Source organism: Emydura macquarii, unplaced genomic scaffold (assembly GCF_026122565.2).
Source record: "Emydura macquarii macquarii isolate MOO-44397 ecotype Brisbane River unplaced genomic scaffold, CSIRO-AGI_Emac_v2 contig_1876, whole genome shotgun sequence".
In the NCBI taxonomy this organism is placed as follows: Eukaryota; Metazoa; Chordata; order Testudines; family Chelidae; genus Emydura; species Emydura macquarii.
The window spans coordinates 13,942,774-13,958,847 of record NW_027132013.1 but is presented as its reverse complement, the minus strand read 5'-3'; the positions used below and the strand labels follow the sequence as shown (position 1 = coordinate 13,958,847).

Below are 16,074 nucleotides of genomic sequence, written 5' to 3'. Positions count from 1 at the left end.
CTGGATCCCTCCTAGAAATTCACTAACGGGTTGAGGGCAAATGGGTTTCATTCAGCAATCTGTATTAATGAGCGAACCAACGTCAGCCCTGACTGCGCTGTGGCCTGTGCCACCCGTTCATGTCTCTTCGTCTTCCCTGAGTGGGCCTCGGCTCCCTGCTGGGCCCGTGCTCCCCTGTGCTCACGTGCTCCCCTTCCCCTGCGGCCGCCCGAGCCTGTGCGCGAGCCGGGCTCCGTGCAGATAGAACGGCCCCTGAAGCGAGGCGGGTTCCACGGGGCTTGGCCGCATCACTCAGGGCCCGCTGCCAGGGGCGCGGCGCGGCGCCCACGTTCTTTCAGCCCCGCCCCTGCGGCGCCTCTGGTGCACGTGCCGGGGCAGCGGCCCTCGGCCCCGCCCGCGCAGGGCGCAGCCGCGCTGTATTTCCACCCCCGTTTGTGTTGCCAATAAAAGTCTTTGCACCCCGGCCGAGGCCCCTGGCTCTGCTTCTGCTCGTGCCCGGGGGGGGAGGGGCTACGAGCGCCTCCCTCCGCCTTGAGGGGGGGGGTGGGTCTGTCTGGGCAACACCCTCCCCGCCCAGCCGCTAGGCACAGCGCCTGCGCCACCGCCCGCGGGGAGGGGGAGGCGGGCCCCGCAGCTGGCCCCGCCCTCGGCGTGATCCCAGCCGTGGCCACGCCCCTGCCCCCTACTAAGATGGCGGCGAGACCATCACTCAGCAGATTTGGGCGACGTCACGTGACTCTTTGGAAGCTGCGGGGTTTTTTTTTTCGCTCGACAGTTTCGACTCAGCGCCTGCTGAGGGCAGGCAGGGGAGAGGGGCGGGGCGGAATCTGCTGTCCCCGACTAGTGCCTTATTTACCTCCGACGTCCGCACAGCATAGTCCCACTCGCCCTGGACAAGATGGCGTCGGTCTGGGATGAGGCCGAGGTGAGGGGCCGCTGCGGGCCGGGGGCTGGGGGAGCGGGGCAGGACTCCGAGCCCGGGGGCAGCAGCGCTGGGAGGCTGGTCCCTTCCGCTGGGGGAGCCCGGGAGGGGGATGGGAGCCGCCCCCGGCCGGTCGCTGCCCTGTCCCCGCAGGTGCGGCTGGCGGGGCCGGGGCGCGGGGGGCCAGGCGGGCAGCGCCGGTGACTCTCTGTCCCCGCAGGACGGCGTCGGCGAGGAGGTGCTGAAAATGTCCACGGAGGAGATCGTGCAGCGAACGCGCCTGCTCGACAGCGAGATCAAGGTGAGCAGGAGGCGGCGGCGGGGGCTGTTGCCACCTCAGCATTTGCCTTAGCGGCGGCGCCCCCCCCGGTAGCGGCCGGCTCCCGCAGTCGTGCAGAGGGTCGGCCCGGCAGTGGGCCGGAGAGCAGCCCCCGTCCCCACCTGCCGGACGCGCTGCCCAGCGCAGGTGGAGGGTGCGGGCTCCTGGGCCCGCCGCCCGCGGTCGCTGCTCCTCGGGGGCTCTGCCGCCCCGGACCTGGTCCCGGTCCCTCGCTCCCCGGCAGCTCTTACTGGCTGTGAGCACCCCGCCCCCGCACTGCTGGCTTCAGTTTCCAGTCTCCGACCTGGCCAGGGCCCAGGGGAAGGACAAGGCCTCGTGGCGAGGAAGGTGCAGTCCTCCCAGTTTTCTGTCTGGTCCACCTCAGCCCCTCACCCGACCAGGAAGAGGCTGGGGCCACCCTTGGAGGCAGCATCCCATGCCCATCCCCCTGACTGTCCTTGAATACACCCCTACATCTCTACTGCTCCCATACATACACCCACTGCTCCTCCACGGGAGGCCCTGTAATGTGCCCCCGTTGGCCCCTACACCACTTTCTATGTCCCGCTGCCACCTGCACTGCTCCCTTATTTCTGTTAAGTAGTTGCTAGTGATGTGCCTTCCCTTTTGCTGTACACAAGATTCAAAAAGAGTGTTTGTAGTGTAAAGACAAGGATGTGTTGGGAGACTTATAGCCAGGAGTGACCTTCGGTTTTTATAATGAAATGATGTGGGAATAGGATTCATTAGAAGAGAATTGTTGCTCTCCACACCTGGTACTTTACAAAATCCCTGGACATTATAAAGTATACATTGACAGTTAGCAAGTGAGGAACTGTGGCAAGTGAGTTAGCAGGTGGGTTGTCAGCATGCCATTAATTTTATTTAGAGTTTTAAAATACTTTCTTTCAGCTATTTTGATAATATTTGGGAGGAAGACATGGGCTTGTAGACCTTGTGGAAGAAGTACATTTTCAAAAAGGACTTTGATGAGCAGATTCCAGGTGCAGAGATGAGTGTAACATACAGGATGTAGCTAGTTGGGAACAGCAAAATAAAGTATAAAAAGTGCTGAGGGGAGATAAGCAGTGGAGACATTGTGCAGGAGTTTGTAGTACTTGAGAGGGTTTGAGAAGGCTATAGTTATTCTAGTTCAGTATGTCATCTGCAGTAACAGCTTGAATTAGAAAATAAGAATGGCCATACTGGGTCAGACACATGGTACATCTAGGCCAGTATCATGTCTCTGACAGTGGCCAGTACCAGAGGCTTCAAAGGAAATTAACAGAACAGGATAATTTCAAATGGTCCAGCCCCCGAGGTTCAGTCCCTGCTTCTGGCAGTGGGAGGTTTAAAGAGACTCGGAACTTGGGGTTGCATCTCTGACCATTTTGGCTAATAGCCATTGTGAACTTATCTAGTTCTTCCCCCCCCCCCCCCCCCCCCAAACATCCCTTGGCAATGAATTCCAAGGGCTGACTGCATTTTGTGAAGAAGTACTTCCTTTTGTTTGTTTTTAAACCTAATGCCTATTAATTTCATCGTGACCCTTAGTTCTTGTGTTTACATGAAGGGATAAATAACACTTCCCTATTCACTTTCTCTATAGCATTGGTGATTTTATAAAGGTTTATTATATTGCTTCCCACCCTATCTCTTTTCTAAGATGAACAGTCCCAGTCATTTTAATCTCTCCTCATATGGAAGCTATTCCATCCCCCTAATCATTTTTGTTGCTCTTCTCTGCAGCTCTTCCAGTTTTTATATATTTTGATGGGAAGACCAGAACTGCACTCAGTATTCAAAGTGTGTGCGTACCATGCATTTATACAGTGGAATTATGATACTTACTGTTTTATTATCTATCCCTTTCCTAATGGTTCCTATTACTTCATTAGCCTTTTTGACTGTCCCTGCACATTATTTAGATGTTTTCAGGGAACTGTTCACATTGATGCCAAGATCTCTTTCTTGGGTGGTACAGCTAATTCAGACTCCATCATTTTGTATGTATAGTTGGGATTATTCATTTCCAGTGTGCATTTCTTTGCACTGATCAGCATTGAATTTCATGTGCCATTTTGTCGCCCAATCATCCAGATTAGTGAGATCCCTTTGTAACTCTTCGCATTTGGCTTTTGCTTTAACTATCTTGAGTAGTTTTGTAATTGTCTGCCAATTTTTCCATCTCATTGTTCTCCCCCTTTTCTGGCTCATTTATGAACATGTTGAACAGCACAGGTCCCAGTAGAGATCCTGGGGGGACCCCACTGTTTACTATTTCAGAAGAAATCATAAAAGGCTCTTAGATGTGCCCTTCTGTACCATTAGGGGGGAGACACTTATTCCAGATGCAAGGTGCTGATCAGTATATGCCCTGAAACAGGTGGATGAAGAGCCCTTGTAGCTTTAGCACAGCTGTTGTGATTATGCAGTGCTAGTAACATTCAAATAAATGTCTAATCTTCTTTCAAAACTTATAAAACATGTTTTATAAACAAGATATCTCCATGATATCTTGATATCGCAAGTTCTGCAGATTAATTCTGATTTTGAATGCATTTGAACTTTGCCACTTTTAATTTTTGTTTCAAAATATAAGCACAAGGGGGCACCGAGTAGAGGCTGCCTAAACAGTATTCTGTGTATCAAAAGTCGTGCCACCAAGGTTAAGGTGGCAGAAACCTCTCCATCAAGCCCTTACTTTCACTTACACGAAATGCTCAGCATGCTGTTTTCCCGGGTGGATTGATCTAAATCAAGGCAATTTATATCAGCAAGTGGAAAGTCTTGATTGAAATCATTAATATAATTAACTTTTCTATTTATACTTCAGTTATTTTCTAAAGAAAGTTGCATTCTCATTGGTTGATACAGTATAACCATTAAAATATTGGTTTACAGCTATATAGAGCATTTACACTAGAGTTGGTGCACCTTTTTGCTAAACTATATACATTTATTATTTTCAGAGTCTTATCAATTGTACACTTCTAATATATTAGAAAATGGTGGATGATACTAGATACTAACTTTTTGCCCATGATTTGTGTTAAACTGCATCATGATGGTAACTGGAATGTAATTCAACACAAAATATCATATAAAACTTTATTTTTATTAAACAGAACAGCTTTAAATGTTTTGGATGCATAAACTTCTCTTATCAAAACATATTTCACATTTACAACTAAGAACCAGAGGGATTAAATGTAATCAGTGAATTAAACTGATTATTTCAGGTCAGCCTGGGAAAACTTTCAAATATGCCTAAGGGAATGTGACTGGAGTTTAGGTTCCTACTCTCCGAAGTCTCTTGAATATGAGACAGCAGTCTCCCAAGTTACTTAGCTGTCCTTCAAACTTTTAAAACTAGTAGATCTCATCCCCTCCCTACTTGTTCTTAGTCAGAGACTGGAAGAGCAAGACAAGTTTTCCTGCTTTTTCAAGTATTGATTTTTAAAATTTTAAATGAATTAGTCAAAATGGAGAAAATATTTTCTGTGCCTTCAGAAGAGGCTACTGTTGTCAAAAGCTGGTTTAGAACTTCAGAGAAACTTGTTTCAGGTGCTTAGCTTAGACTTCCACCAATTCAGTAGTGTGACCTTCTTTAAAATATGAGCAAATACGCACTGCTTGAATGGTTCACCACCAGCCCTGAAATTTATTATGGTTGGCCTGAGTGATGGGTGGTGATTAGATGCACATGTCATAGCAGCATTTTCTTCTCCAGCAGTTAGGCATCTCCCTGGTATTTTGGGTTTAGAATATTAGCAAGAAAATGAGGTGGAGTAAGTGTTTGATCCATCTGCTTCTGTACTGCCTGCAATTTAACTTTGTTGCTGGGTATTTCTGTCTTCAATGTCTTGCTTTTTTTTTTCTTCAAATTTTCAACAGCATCATCAATACAGCAACAATCCTTCTGCTGTCCAAGACTATGGAAATATGCTGAATATACTAAACCTATTTTCTACGTTTCTCCTTAGTCCGATGTTGACTACTTTGGCTGTGGTAGTTCTAGCTGTGTCATTTTCTTCACAAATTGTCATCAGAATAGGCCAGTTCTTAATAAATAGCTTGAAACAGTCAACCACTGAATACCATTGTACATCTTGAGGAATAGTTTGTATCCTCCTGCTGTCGTCAGTGATGTTGAAGCAAAGTGGTTGTTACAGACGTATTTTGCAATTTAAGCAACATTTTCCTTTATTCCTGGAGTTGTACTTAAGTCTTTGGCTAAAAGATGCATCAAATTAGCACTACACCCATATGTTATAAGTTTCAGGTTCCCTGCATTATTTTTGCTATATTTGCAGCATTGTCTGTGACAAAGCTATGCACTTGACAGTTGAATTTTTGTTCACAACTTGTTATAGCTTTAACTGCTATTTCTTTTATGTATTCTGTTGTCGGGCAGGGGGAGGGGGGATTTAGTGATGTATCAATTGTTTCTGTAAGATAGTTAACCTCATCTTCTGTTGTCACGCAAGCACATATTGCTGAATCATTGTGCACATTGCTCCACCCATCAAGACTCGGATTAACAAATTTTCAATCAATATCTTTTTTTGTACACTGTTCAATTTCCTTCTCATAAACTGTATCCAGCAACCATCTAGCAATGTCTGCTCTGCCAGGTGGAGTATAACTTGGTTGTAATGATTGAACCATATCAATGAAATGTTTGTTCAGAACAAGACGAAAGAGAGAACTTGTTGCATAAATCAACTGAACAGTTTTTTCATCCATGGAGTTCTGCTGGAATTTGCTGGTTCTGATTACAAACTCATCAATGGTTTTACTGGATGATGAATGAAGTCTTTATTTATTTGTGTGTGTACACACTGGTAATTTATTGTCTGTCTGTCATGTTTAGTTGCATATGAAATTTTAGACATTGCAGATGATGGATGTTCATAACACCTTAGGTCTAAGATCGCTTCTGAAACAAAATTGTGTGTGTGTGTGGTTTTTTAAAAAAGTCACTTTAACTCATTGAGTATTACTTAGTGTACTGCTTTTTTTAAAAAAAATCAGATTGTAAATAAGATTCCTCCTGCTGCAGGAATAATTAATAAGGGTTTAAATAATCCTTATGATTATCTCCTTGCAACATACTAAACAGCGTGGGGAGGAGAACCTACATTTTTAAATGTTAAAATTAATAAATGCCTAATAAAACTTTACTTTTAAATCACAGATCTCCATCTAGGATATTTTATTATATATGCACAATAAGAAAATAATTTCAGGAGTCCAGCAGCAACATTAAAAATGTAATTGATAAATACTTCTACAATAAACTAATATACCAATATATTCTGAACATAAACACTTTGAAAATCATAAATAAGTAATCCAGCCAAAACACAGATTTATGACTATAATCTGTTACCATTTATTAACATAGTAAAATACAGCAGGCAGGCAATAAAAATGATGTAACAACAAGCTTTATTTATGACCTGCAGTTTTTGACAGACCTCCAGGTCCCAGGTGTTGAAATCAACACTAGAGGCCTCACTCTTAAGAACGTTGTCCTTTCTTATTACAGCAGTTTGCTCTGACACCAGAGTTGCTCCTTTCTGGTTGCACACTCTGCACCTTCTACCTTGTTACATAACTCCTCTGCCCCTGAAAAACAAAAGATCTAACAACAAACCAAGACTTCTATTCATATAACCCACATGCCTATTACACTGCAGTATTTTATTTGTTTAGTGATGAAGAGAGAGGCAGTTGAGAAATTAATGGATTTCTGTTTGTCTGTCGGTGTAGATATGAAAGGAGACCGAATGAGACCATTACTTGAAATGTCAAGAATCATCCAGAAGCAAGGGCTATTAGTTAGTTGGCAGATCAGTCAGTATTTTTCCATGAGCTAAAGTAAATGTCCATGGTGGGTGGAGTCATAAATATTCCTAAATTGAGAACTGAAGTATCCAAAGCTCAGGTAGAGAGAAGCTATAAAATAGCCCACCTGGGTGATCACAGACTCCTAAATGATGATCCTGATGTCTCCTGGAGCGAGAGGCCAGGTCCCAATGCCTGTGATGACTTTGCTACGTCTCTTATATTAATAGCACAGTCCCTGGGTCCCCCACAGGATCTTAATACAGTACATGACCTCCTGTGCCATATTTGTAAAGCTTGACCTCAAAAGTTGCATGGTTTTCCTCTGATTCTTTTTATATATAGAAAAGCAGCCTTTAACACAACATTTTTGAAAGAGGGTTATGGATTCAGCATTTTTTAAAATTATTTAAATGTTTGAAGAGATTATACATTTAAACCTTAACATATTTTGTTAAATTTAGACTTAATTTTAAACAGGTTTATTTTTAAAAAGAAAACTTACTAAACTTAAATAACAAAATTTTAAAAAATGAATTTTTATCCACCCTGCTATTTCAACACTTCTCTAAAGCACATCTCCAAATGCTTGTATGGATACACAAGCAAACTTCTGTAGACTCACTGTAGCATAATCCTACAGTGTAGAAGATTTTCATTGATGTAGCATACTGTACAAACATAAAAGGAAATTGCTACTTGCCTTGATGAGATTGCAATCTAAAGAAGATGAATTTGAGAGAAGGATGAGTTTGCCATTAGATAGAATCAGTTAATTCAGATCTGAGTAGATTCTCCCTCATAGAGATTAGTCAATGTCATGGTGTTTACCAGGGAACCCAGCCTCTTCCTCTGGGGGGCAGGAGGTGAGCGGATAAGACAGCCACTATAGACTGTGTGCCAGAATTTGATGTTCTGTTTAATATGATTCTGGTAGATACTTTTTTCCCAGTTTTTATGAACTTGCTGAGATCTCTCTGAGCTGCTTTCAAGGAGTTTTGTGCAAGAGACAGGACTGATGTTCCAGGCTTCTCAGCATTAACCTGTCCAGCAGCTGGAAACTGGTGGACAGGTGACTTGAAAAGTGATTTTCAAATTCTGTAATCCCTAAATGCAGGAGCAGGTGTGGGGCTTGGATGTGCCAACTGATGGGAATAAGGTCTGAAAAAAATTCCTCTAAAACAGTCTCCTCCCATGTGAAGAAATTCAAATTCCTTAGTAGTTTTAGAAGTCTTCAGATGGCATCAGGAGATTTTGGGGCACTGATGAGTCGAATGGTGAAGGGCTGTGTATCTCAATCCCTAACGCATGCTGCTTGGCCTAATCTGCTCTTTTCCCCTAACATTTTTCCCACCTGTCTCCTAGGCTTCATTCTGATCTACTGATTGTGTTTCTAGGATGATGTATGTATGTATTTGTTGCTTCGTTTTTCTGAGGTTATTCCTAAATTGTGCAGCTTTGTATTGATTTCAGATCATGAAGAGCGAGGTGCTGAGAGTGACCCATGAGTTGCAGGCTATGAAAGATAAGATCAAAGAGAACAGTGAGAAAATCAAAGTGAACAAAACGCTGCCTTATCTTGTTTCCAATGTCATCGAGGTGAGTGTCATGCCTTTCTGGAGTAATGTTAGGAGTGATACTCTACTGTGTGCACGGCTTTGAGAGGTGCCTTCAGTAATTTGGGGTGGAGTTCAGTGGCTGGAGCAGAGGATTGTGTGTCAGGATTGTGGGCCCATTTCTTGTCTCTGTCAGTGACTCAGGGCAGGTCTACACTACTGCTTAAGTTGATCTAAGTTGTCACTCAGGGATGTGAAAAAGACACACCCCACTCCCTCGAGTGACACAAGTTACAGCTATCTAAGTGCTGTTCACACTGGCACTGTGTCAGTGGGAGAGGCTTTCTCACTGACATAGCTTCCACCTCTCACAGAGGTGGATCAGTTATGCTGATACGAGAATGCTCTCCTATCTGCATACAGAATCTTCACCAAATGCGCTACAACGGTGCAGCTGCACCAGTGTAGCACTTCTAGTGTAGACCTGCCTTCAGTGTAAGATGGGACTAGTGATTTCACCTCTTTTTGTTTCCCACTCTGTAAAATGGGAATACTTAACAGCTATTGATGTGTAAGGCCTTGTCTATCGCCAGTTTTTGTACTAATTTAACTATTTTGATTAGGGTTGTAATTTTTCAACTGAAATAGTTAGTGGTACAACCTCCTTATAAAAGTGCTTTATAGTGAGGGCTGGCCTACACTAGAAAATTAGGTCAACCTAGCTACATTTGTCAGGTGTGAAAAATTCACCCTCTGAGATGTAGTTAAACCAACCTAAGCTCTAGTATAGACTGCAGTAGGTCAACAGAAGAGTTCTTTTGTCAACCTAGCTACCGCCTCGGGGAGGTAGAATTACTACAGCAACAGAAGAACTCATTTTGTTGCTGCAGTAAATATCTACTCTGAAGCACTACAGTGGCGAAGCTGCAGCTATGCTGCTGTAAAACTTCTAATGTAGACATGTCCTGATATACCTTATTCCCCTTCTCTTGTGGGAATAAGCTATAATGAAATAAGCATTTTTATACTGGTATAACTATCCACTCTAGGGAGGTTATCACTTTAACTATATCTGTATTGTTAAAGCGGTGCAATTTGTGCGTATAGATGAGCACTAAAGGAAATGTCACTGGCCTTAAGTTTCTGAAGTTCCTTGCAGTCCTTGATCTTGACTAATCTAAATAATTTTGTTTCATCTGCAGATTTTGCCACCTTTCTGCTCACTTCCTTTTCCAGATCAATAATAAATGTTGATATGGTACCTCTTGGCCTCCCTGTTAACCTTTTTCCGTGAAGAATTTGATAATTTATTCCTACTCTTCTATTTTCTCCAGTACTTCAGCCCCTCACATTCAAAAACTGAGTCAGATGCCAGAAGACAGATTAAATCCATGTTTTTGTCTGGTGATTTTTTTGGACTTCTCCTGCCCAATTCCCCATGAGCATGATAGTTACAACATTGCCAATTCAATAATTTATGCACTTTTGGTTCCTGGTGCAGGACCCCTTGCTGGAGGAACTAGCTAAGATGGGGGCCCAGTTGTGCTAGGTACCATACAAATGTGCGGGGACAGACAGTCTCTGGCCCTATATATCTGTAAGAGTAACCAAGAGGCTTAGTTAATAAAAAGCATTGAGAAGGACACAGAAATATTAACAGTAGAAGAGCTGGGACTGGAACTCATGGTCTCCAGTGCATTTTCCTCTAAGATGTAGGGGATTATAGGGGCTTCTCCCCACTAGCTCCCAAAAATATACGTGCCTCTGTTTTCAAAATCGCACGAAGCATGTTTTTGTGACCGCTCCTGCAGGAGGGACCAAAATTATTGTTCATCCTAAATTTGTGAGACTTGGCTTCTGTCTCTTCAACCGTTTTCTCATTCCCAACAGTATTTTGACCTCCACTCTAGCTACTTAATTTCCTTAGTAGCCTGTTGTGAGTGACTTTATCAAAGCCTTTTGAGAGTCCAAATAAATTATATCTGGTTTTCCTTTATCTGTAAATTTGCTGATATGTTCAAAGAATTCTAATAGATTAGTAAGACACAATTTTCTTTTCCAGTAGCTATGTTAGTTTGTATCTGTCTGTCTCAGTGTTTCATAGTGTTATTGTTTCAACTAATTTATGTGATACTGGCATTGGTTTGTTACACTGTAATGGGAAGTGTGTCTAGGATCACTAGCCACCATTCCTATTTCCCAGAATTTTGCAGTGCCTTCCCATGTGCTGTTGCCCTGTTGTTGTGACAGGGAGCTCTGCTACTCAGGAAACTCTAAATTCTTCCAGGGGATTTAACTACAGGTAGAATCCTACCATGGTGGATGGTCGTAGATAGTGGGATGTTTAGTTTTCCCTGCTTTGTGTAATTTTGAGTTAGGAATCCAGTATTGAAGCTTTGGGATGTGATCCAGTAGTGGGATGGTTCGGCTGGCCTGATTGTGCTTCTAATGAAATCTTTTCTTCTGGTCTTCAGCTACTGGATGTTGACCCCAATGACCAGGAGGAGGATGGAGCAAATATTGATCTGGATTCCCAGAGGAAGGGCAAGTGTGCTGTGATTAAAACCTCCACACGCCAGGTGAGAACCATGAACCTGTGTAGGTGTGGGGAGTGCTGGTAGGGAATCCAGCCCAATTTGTTTGCTGTGCTAATGTTGATTCCTTTTCCCCACAGACATATTTCCTGCCTGTGATTGGGTTGGTTGATGCTGAGAAGCTGAAACCTGGAGACCTAGTGGTGAGTGGTTGCAGTGTAACTGGCAGATATTGATCACATGGTGTTAGCCAGCAAATCTGATATTTGTCTACTTTACTTTTTCATGAGGAAATGATCTAACCAAATTTTTCTAAGGCTTTGTTTAGACAAGGATTTAATGGTGAGATATCAGCATGTATTGGCTAATGCATTTGAAAAGTTTAAGGCATATTGGGCCAGAATTACAAAGGCATTTAGGTGCCTAAACATGCAGTTAGATCCCTAACTCCAATTTTAAGTCAATGGGACTTAGGCACATAACCCGCTTAGTTGTTTTTGTAAATCCTACTAGGAGCCTATGTGCCTTTTTTAGGCACCCGAATACCTTGATAAATCTGTCCCCCCTTGCCTTTAACATGTGCTAAGATGGTCAAATTAAAGCCTAGACTCTTCACTAGTCTTTAACTCATCCAGACTTTAAGAAGCTGTCATGTCACAGAACTGCATCATATTGTTTTTACTGAATCCTGATGTATAATCTATTTACTCCTATAATATCTTGCCCCAGTGAGTCATCTATAGGTGAACTATCTTAATTGCCTGAAAGGGCCTTTATCAAAAACTTTTAGTCTAAGCTATTGGCTTGGTGTTTGCAGGGCGTGAACAAGGATTCTTACTTGATCCTGGAGACCCTACCTACTGAATATGACTCTCGGGTGAAAGCCATGGAGGTGGATGAGAGGCCCACAGAGCAGTACAGCGACATTGGGGGACTGGATAAACAGATCCAAGAGGTGATAAGCGGAGGAAGGATGGTCCAGTGGTTAGTCTGAGAATCCCACTTTCAGTTCGCTGCTCTTCCACAGACTTCCTGTGTGACCTTGGGCAAGTCATTTAGTCTCTCTGTCTCAGATCCCCATCTGTATAGTGGGGAGAATAGCACTTCCTTACCTCACAGTAGTGTTGTGAGGATAAGTACATTAAAGATTCTGAGGCACTCAGATACTATGAGTAATTGGGGCCATAGAAGTACCTTAGAGTCCAGTTTGTGAATAACATAATCCTTACAGGTAGATTTCCCCCTTCATTTGAGTTTGGAATTTTAGCACTCTAGATCCACGGGGTGGGAGATTGGGGATTTTACCATAAGGGCTGGATTAGCAGCAGGGGTAGACGCTAAGAAAAGAAAACTCTCCATCAATGTTTTTCTGTCCTTGCAGCTGGTGGAGGCCATTGTTCTGCCAATGAATCATAAGGAGAAGTTTGAAAACCTGGGTATCCAGCCCCCTAAAGGAGTGCTCATGTATGGGCCACCTGGAACAGGGAAGACTCTCTTAGCTAGAGCATGTGCTGCCCAGACAAAGGTAAGAGGGATTGAGTGCAGAGACCTGTCCCACTAGGGTGTCATCTGAGTAACAGAATCCCCTAGGGCAGAGGTTCCCAAACTTTTCTTATTGCATACCCTCTTCCAGATCTACCAGCTGCCAATGTACCCATACCCTTCTCATCACTGATACTTTGTGTTCTTCTTAATACTACCTGTTTTTAGTCATCTGTCCATATTTCACTGTTCCATACAGATATAGTGCAACGTATACAACTGAAAAAACAAACCCTAAATTGTGAGCTCAGTTAGCTGAACCTGTGCTGTATAGTGATTCGAGATGAGGGCTCCTCTGTATGTCAGAGTCTCTGTGCATCTATTCTCATCAGTACTTCTTGAAATAAATTATCATATTTTATATAATTCCCACCAAGTTTTAAAGCTTAGGCTACTTAGATGGGGTATGCGTACCGCAGGTTGGGAACCCCTGCCCTAGGGTAAGATGTGATAGACTCCAACCTGGGCTGTGACGGGAGCATGACTTCCATCACCTTTGGGAGTTAGTGCAGTGTGGGTGAAGGCGCTGTATAACTTACTTTTTTTCTTCCCTGACCTCCAGGCAACATTCCTGAAGCTGGCTGGCCCCCAGCTGGTGCAGATGTTCATTGGAGATGGAGCCAAGCTGGTGCGAGATGCCTTTGCTCTTGCTAAGGAAAAGGCTCCAGCTATCATCTTCATTGATGAGCTGGATGCCATTGGCACCAAGAGGTGAGATCTGCAGACGCTGCTGTAAGAACTGGAGTGAACTCCCAGGATCTTGGGGTAGGTGGGGAGTTTTAGGGTGGGGCTCTACCTGGGTGCAGTTAACTCAGTCTAGTGGGTGGGAATCATTTCAAAGACATATTTGTTTCCTGTATTAAAAATTTGGTCCTTCCTGTCAGCACAGTCTGTTGCCCAGCTATTGGGGCTGGGCAGGGAGAGCCACAAGGATCCTTTTTATTACCAGTAAATTGTGGTTCTACCTCAGGGCAAATAAGGATTGACAGCGCTGATGGCAGGCAACTACTAATGCTATTAATACCTACTATACTGCCATAGATTATATTAACCATTTCTGGCTTGAATGCAAATGTGTGGGGCATACGGTGTAGCTGACACATCAGCGATTTCATTATGAGAAACCCAAATGATGCTCATGTACGTTTTGGAAGATCAAAACATGAGGGGGGCTGGTGTTGGGGCAGCATAGATGGGATGAGGGACATGGGGGAGTTACAGGTGTGAGCAGAGTTGACTCAGTTTCCTGTGTCCCTTCCCCAGATTTGACAGCGAGAAGGCTGGTGACCGGGAAGTGCAGAGGACCATGCTGGAGCTTCTGAATCAACTTGATGGATTTCAACCCAATACACAAGTCAAGGTAATACTAAGGCTGCCTCTGGCAGGGAGTTAAGTCCCAGTGGGGGCTGCAAGCACTTCAGGAGGAAGGTGATGTTTATAGCACAAGAGAGCTGGTGGATCCCGCTGGGCAAGAGAGCCCGGAACAGTCTGTCTACCCTCCAGGAACCTCAGACTGCTATTCTTGCTCCTCTGTAGGTGATTGCTGCAACCAATCGTGTGGATATCCTGGATCCTGCTCTGCTCCGCTCTGGACGCCTAGATCGCAAGATTGAGTTCCCAATGCCCAATGAGGAGGCCAGGGCCAGGATTATGCAGATCCATTCGCGCAAGATGAATGTCAGGTATGAAAGAGGAGAAGCCTTGTGGGGCCATGTTTGTGCTGCATTATGGAAAGAGTACCATAAGTCTTTGTTCCTTAAGCCTGAGACTGGAGGTGCCCCTTCCCCTGTGTAGAACTTGATACTGAGTGCTTTAAAGAGATTCCACATCTTGCTTTTCATTGGCAATGTGGGGTTTTACTGGTTTGTTTTTTGTTCTCTTGCAGTCCTGACGTGAATTATGAGGAGCTAGCTCGCTGCACAGATGACTTCAATGGAGCACAGTGCAAGGCTGTGTGTGTGGAAGCGGTGAGTATCACTTGACACCCTGTTTGCTGCCCCCCCTCAGTCTCCTACAGTAGATGCTAAGAAGATGAAAAAAGTCAGGCTTGGGATGGGATGGAGTAATTTTATGTCAGGCTGATCTGGTGCCAAGCCTGTGCTCTCAGTAACTACTCTCTCTCTTGTTGGAGCAGGGAATGATCGCCCTTCGGCGTGGAGCCACAGAGCTCACTCATGAAGACTACATGGAAGGAATCCTGGAGGTTCAAGCCAAGAAAAAAGCCAATCTGCAATACTATGCTTAGTCTCTACACTGCAGTCGGGGAGTGTGGCCTTAGCACAATTGGACAGGCTGGAATTGAAAAGGATTGGACTAAACCGAGCATGGTTGAGACTGGACTGTATGGTTGTTTTATGTGTTGGAAAAAAATAAAGCTTTTTTCCCTCCTCTTAAAAAAAAAAAAAAAAAAAAAAAATCCTTGCCTAGATAAGGCTGTTGCTCTGGGTTCATGATGTTACAACGGGAAAGAAAAACAATCCATCCCTTCCATGAATGTGAAATTTGAATGTAAGCCTCTCCCAGCCCTTGGGTGATAGCAAGTGGCTCAAAAATGTAAGCAATTACAGTGGAGTAAGAATGACAGAATAATCTATTTAGGGCAGCATATGTATTCCAAATCAACCTTGGGGCTACAGGTCCTCAACACCTCTCCATTTCTTTTACCTCTGCAGTTGGTGGAGGCAAACAGCTCAAAGGAACCTGTCCAATTCTACCTTGGCCTCAAGAGTCTTTGGTGACTCCATACCACAAGCCTCTCTTTACCTTGCCTTTGCAAAAGAATGTCCTTACCTCTGTTAGCAGTTCCCCCCCATGATTCTTCCCTCTTCGTGGCTGTTGTACCCCTTCCTCACCTGTAATATATGGCTGTTGTGTACAGCTGGAGGTGATGTGGATGGTGACTGTTCTCTAGTGCTGTGGAAAAGAATGAGCTTTTCAAAAACAAGCTTTTCAGTACTTTAATGCCAGCTGAGAATCACAACCTCCATTTAAAAATGACACTTTATAAATACACTGACTTTAGACTGCTTATTTTACATGCCATTCAGTTGTGTTAGAGAAACACTGTAAACATCCCTCTCCCACTGCCTATGCATCTTTTGGGGAGGGGGGAGCAGGAGGTATGTATGAGAGAAGACTGTACCTGGCAGTAGCTTGGCTCATGTTCCTGAGTTAGCCCTAGTGCTGAGGTGGGTTACAAGCTGCTCACCATCCATTCTTCTAAAAACAGTATTTATTCTCTGCTGGTTACAGGACACGGCATCAACTGAGCTGTGGATTTGTGATTGAAGTGTGTGCAGGTGGTATATACCACGTTCCAGCAGACAACTAGGGACAAAGCTGGAATCG

General features: G+C 44.1%; 1 protein-coding gene across 1 annotated transcript; it reads left to right on the top strand.

The window, feature by feature from the left end:
- Positions 1-809: 809 nt before the first annotated feature.
- PSMC3 (proteasome 26S subunit, ATPase 3) lies at positions 810-15,720 on the top strand. The gene is made up of 12 exons (XM_067557711.1): positions 810-925; positions 1,143-1,223; positions 8,568-8,693; positions 11,125-11,229; positions 11,325-11,387; positions 12,002-12,139; positions 12,566-12,709; positions 13,289-13,437; positions 13,990-14,086; positions 14,263-14,408; positions 14,612-14,693; positions 14,861-15,720. Exons 1-12 carry the CDS (start codon positions 899-901, stop codon positions 14,969-14,971), a joined length of 1,269 nt encoding a protein of 422 aa, XP_067413812.1. The 5' UTR covers positions 810-898; the 3' UTR covers positions 14,972-15,720.
- Positions 15,721-16,074: the final 354 nt, after the last annotated feature.

Excerpts from the sequence above, each read along its gene's own strand:
- PSMC3 (XM_067557711.1), top strand. The coding sequence starts at position 899 with ATGGCGTCGGTCTGGGATGAGGCCGAG. Across the intron at positions 1,224-8,567 it reads TGCTCGACAGCGAGATCAAG|ATCATGAAGAGCGAGGTGCT; the intron begins GTGAGCAGGAGG and ends TATTGATTTCAG. Across the intron at positions 11,230-11,324 it reads TTAAAACCTCCACACGCCAG|ACATATTTCCTGCCTGTGAT; the intron begins GTGAGAACCATG and ends TTTTCCCCACAG.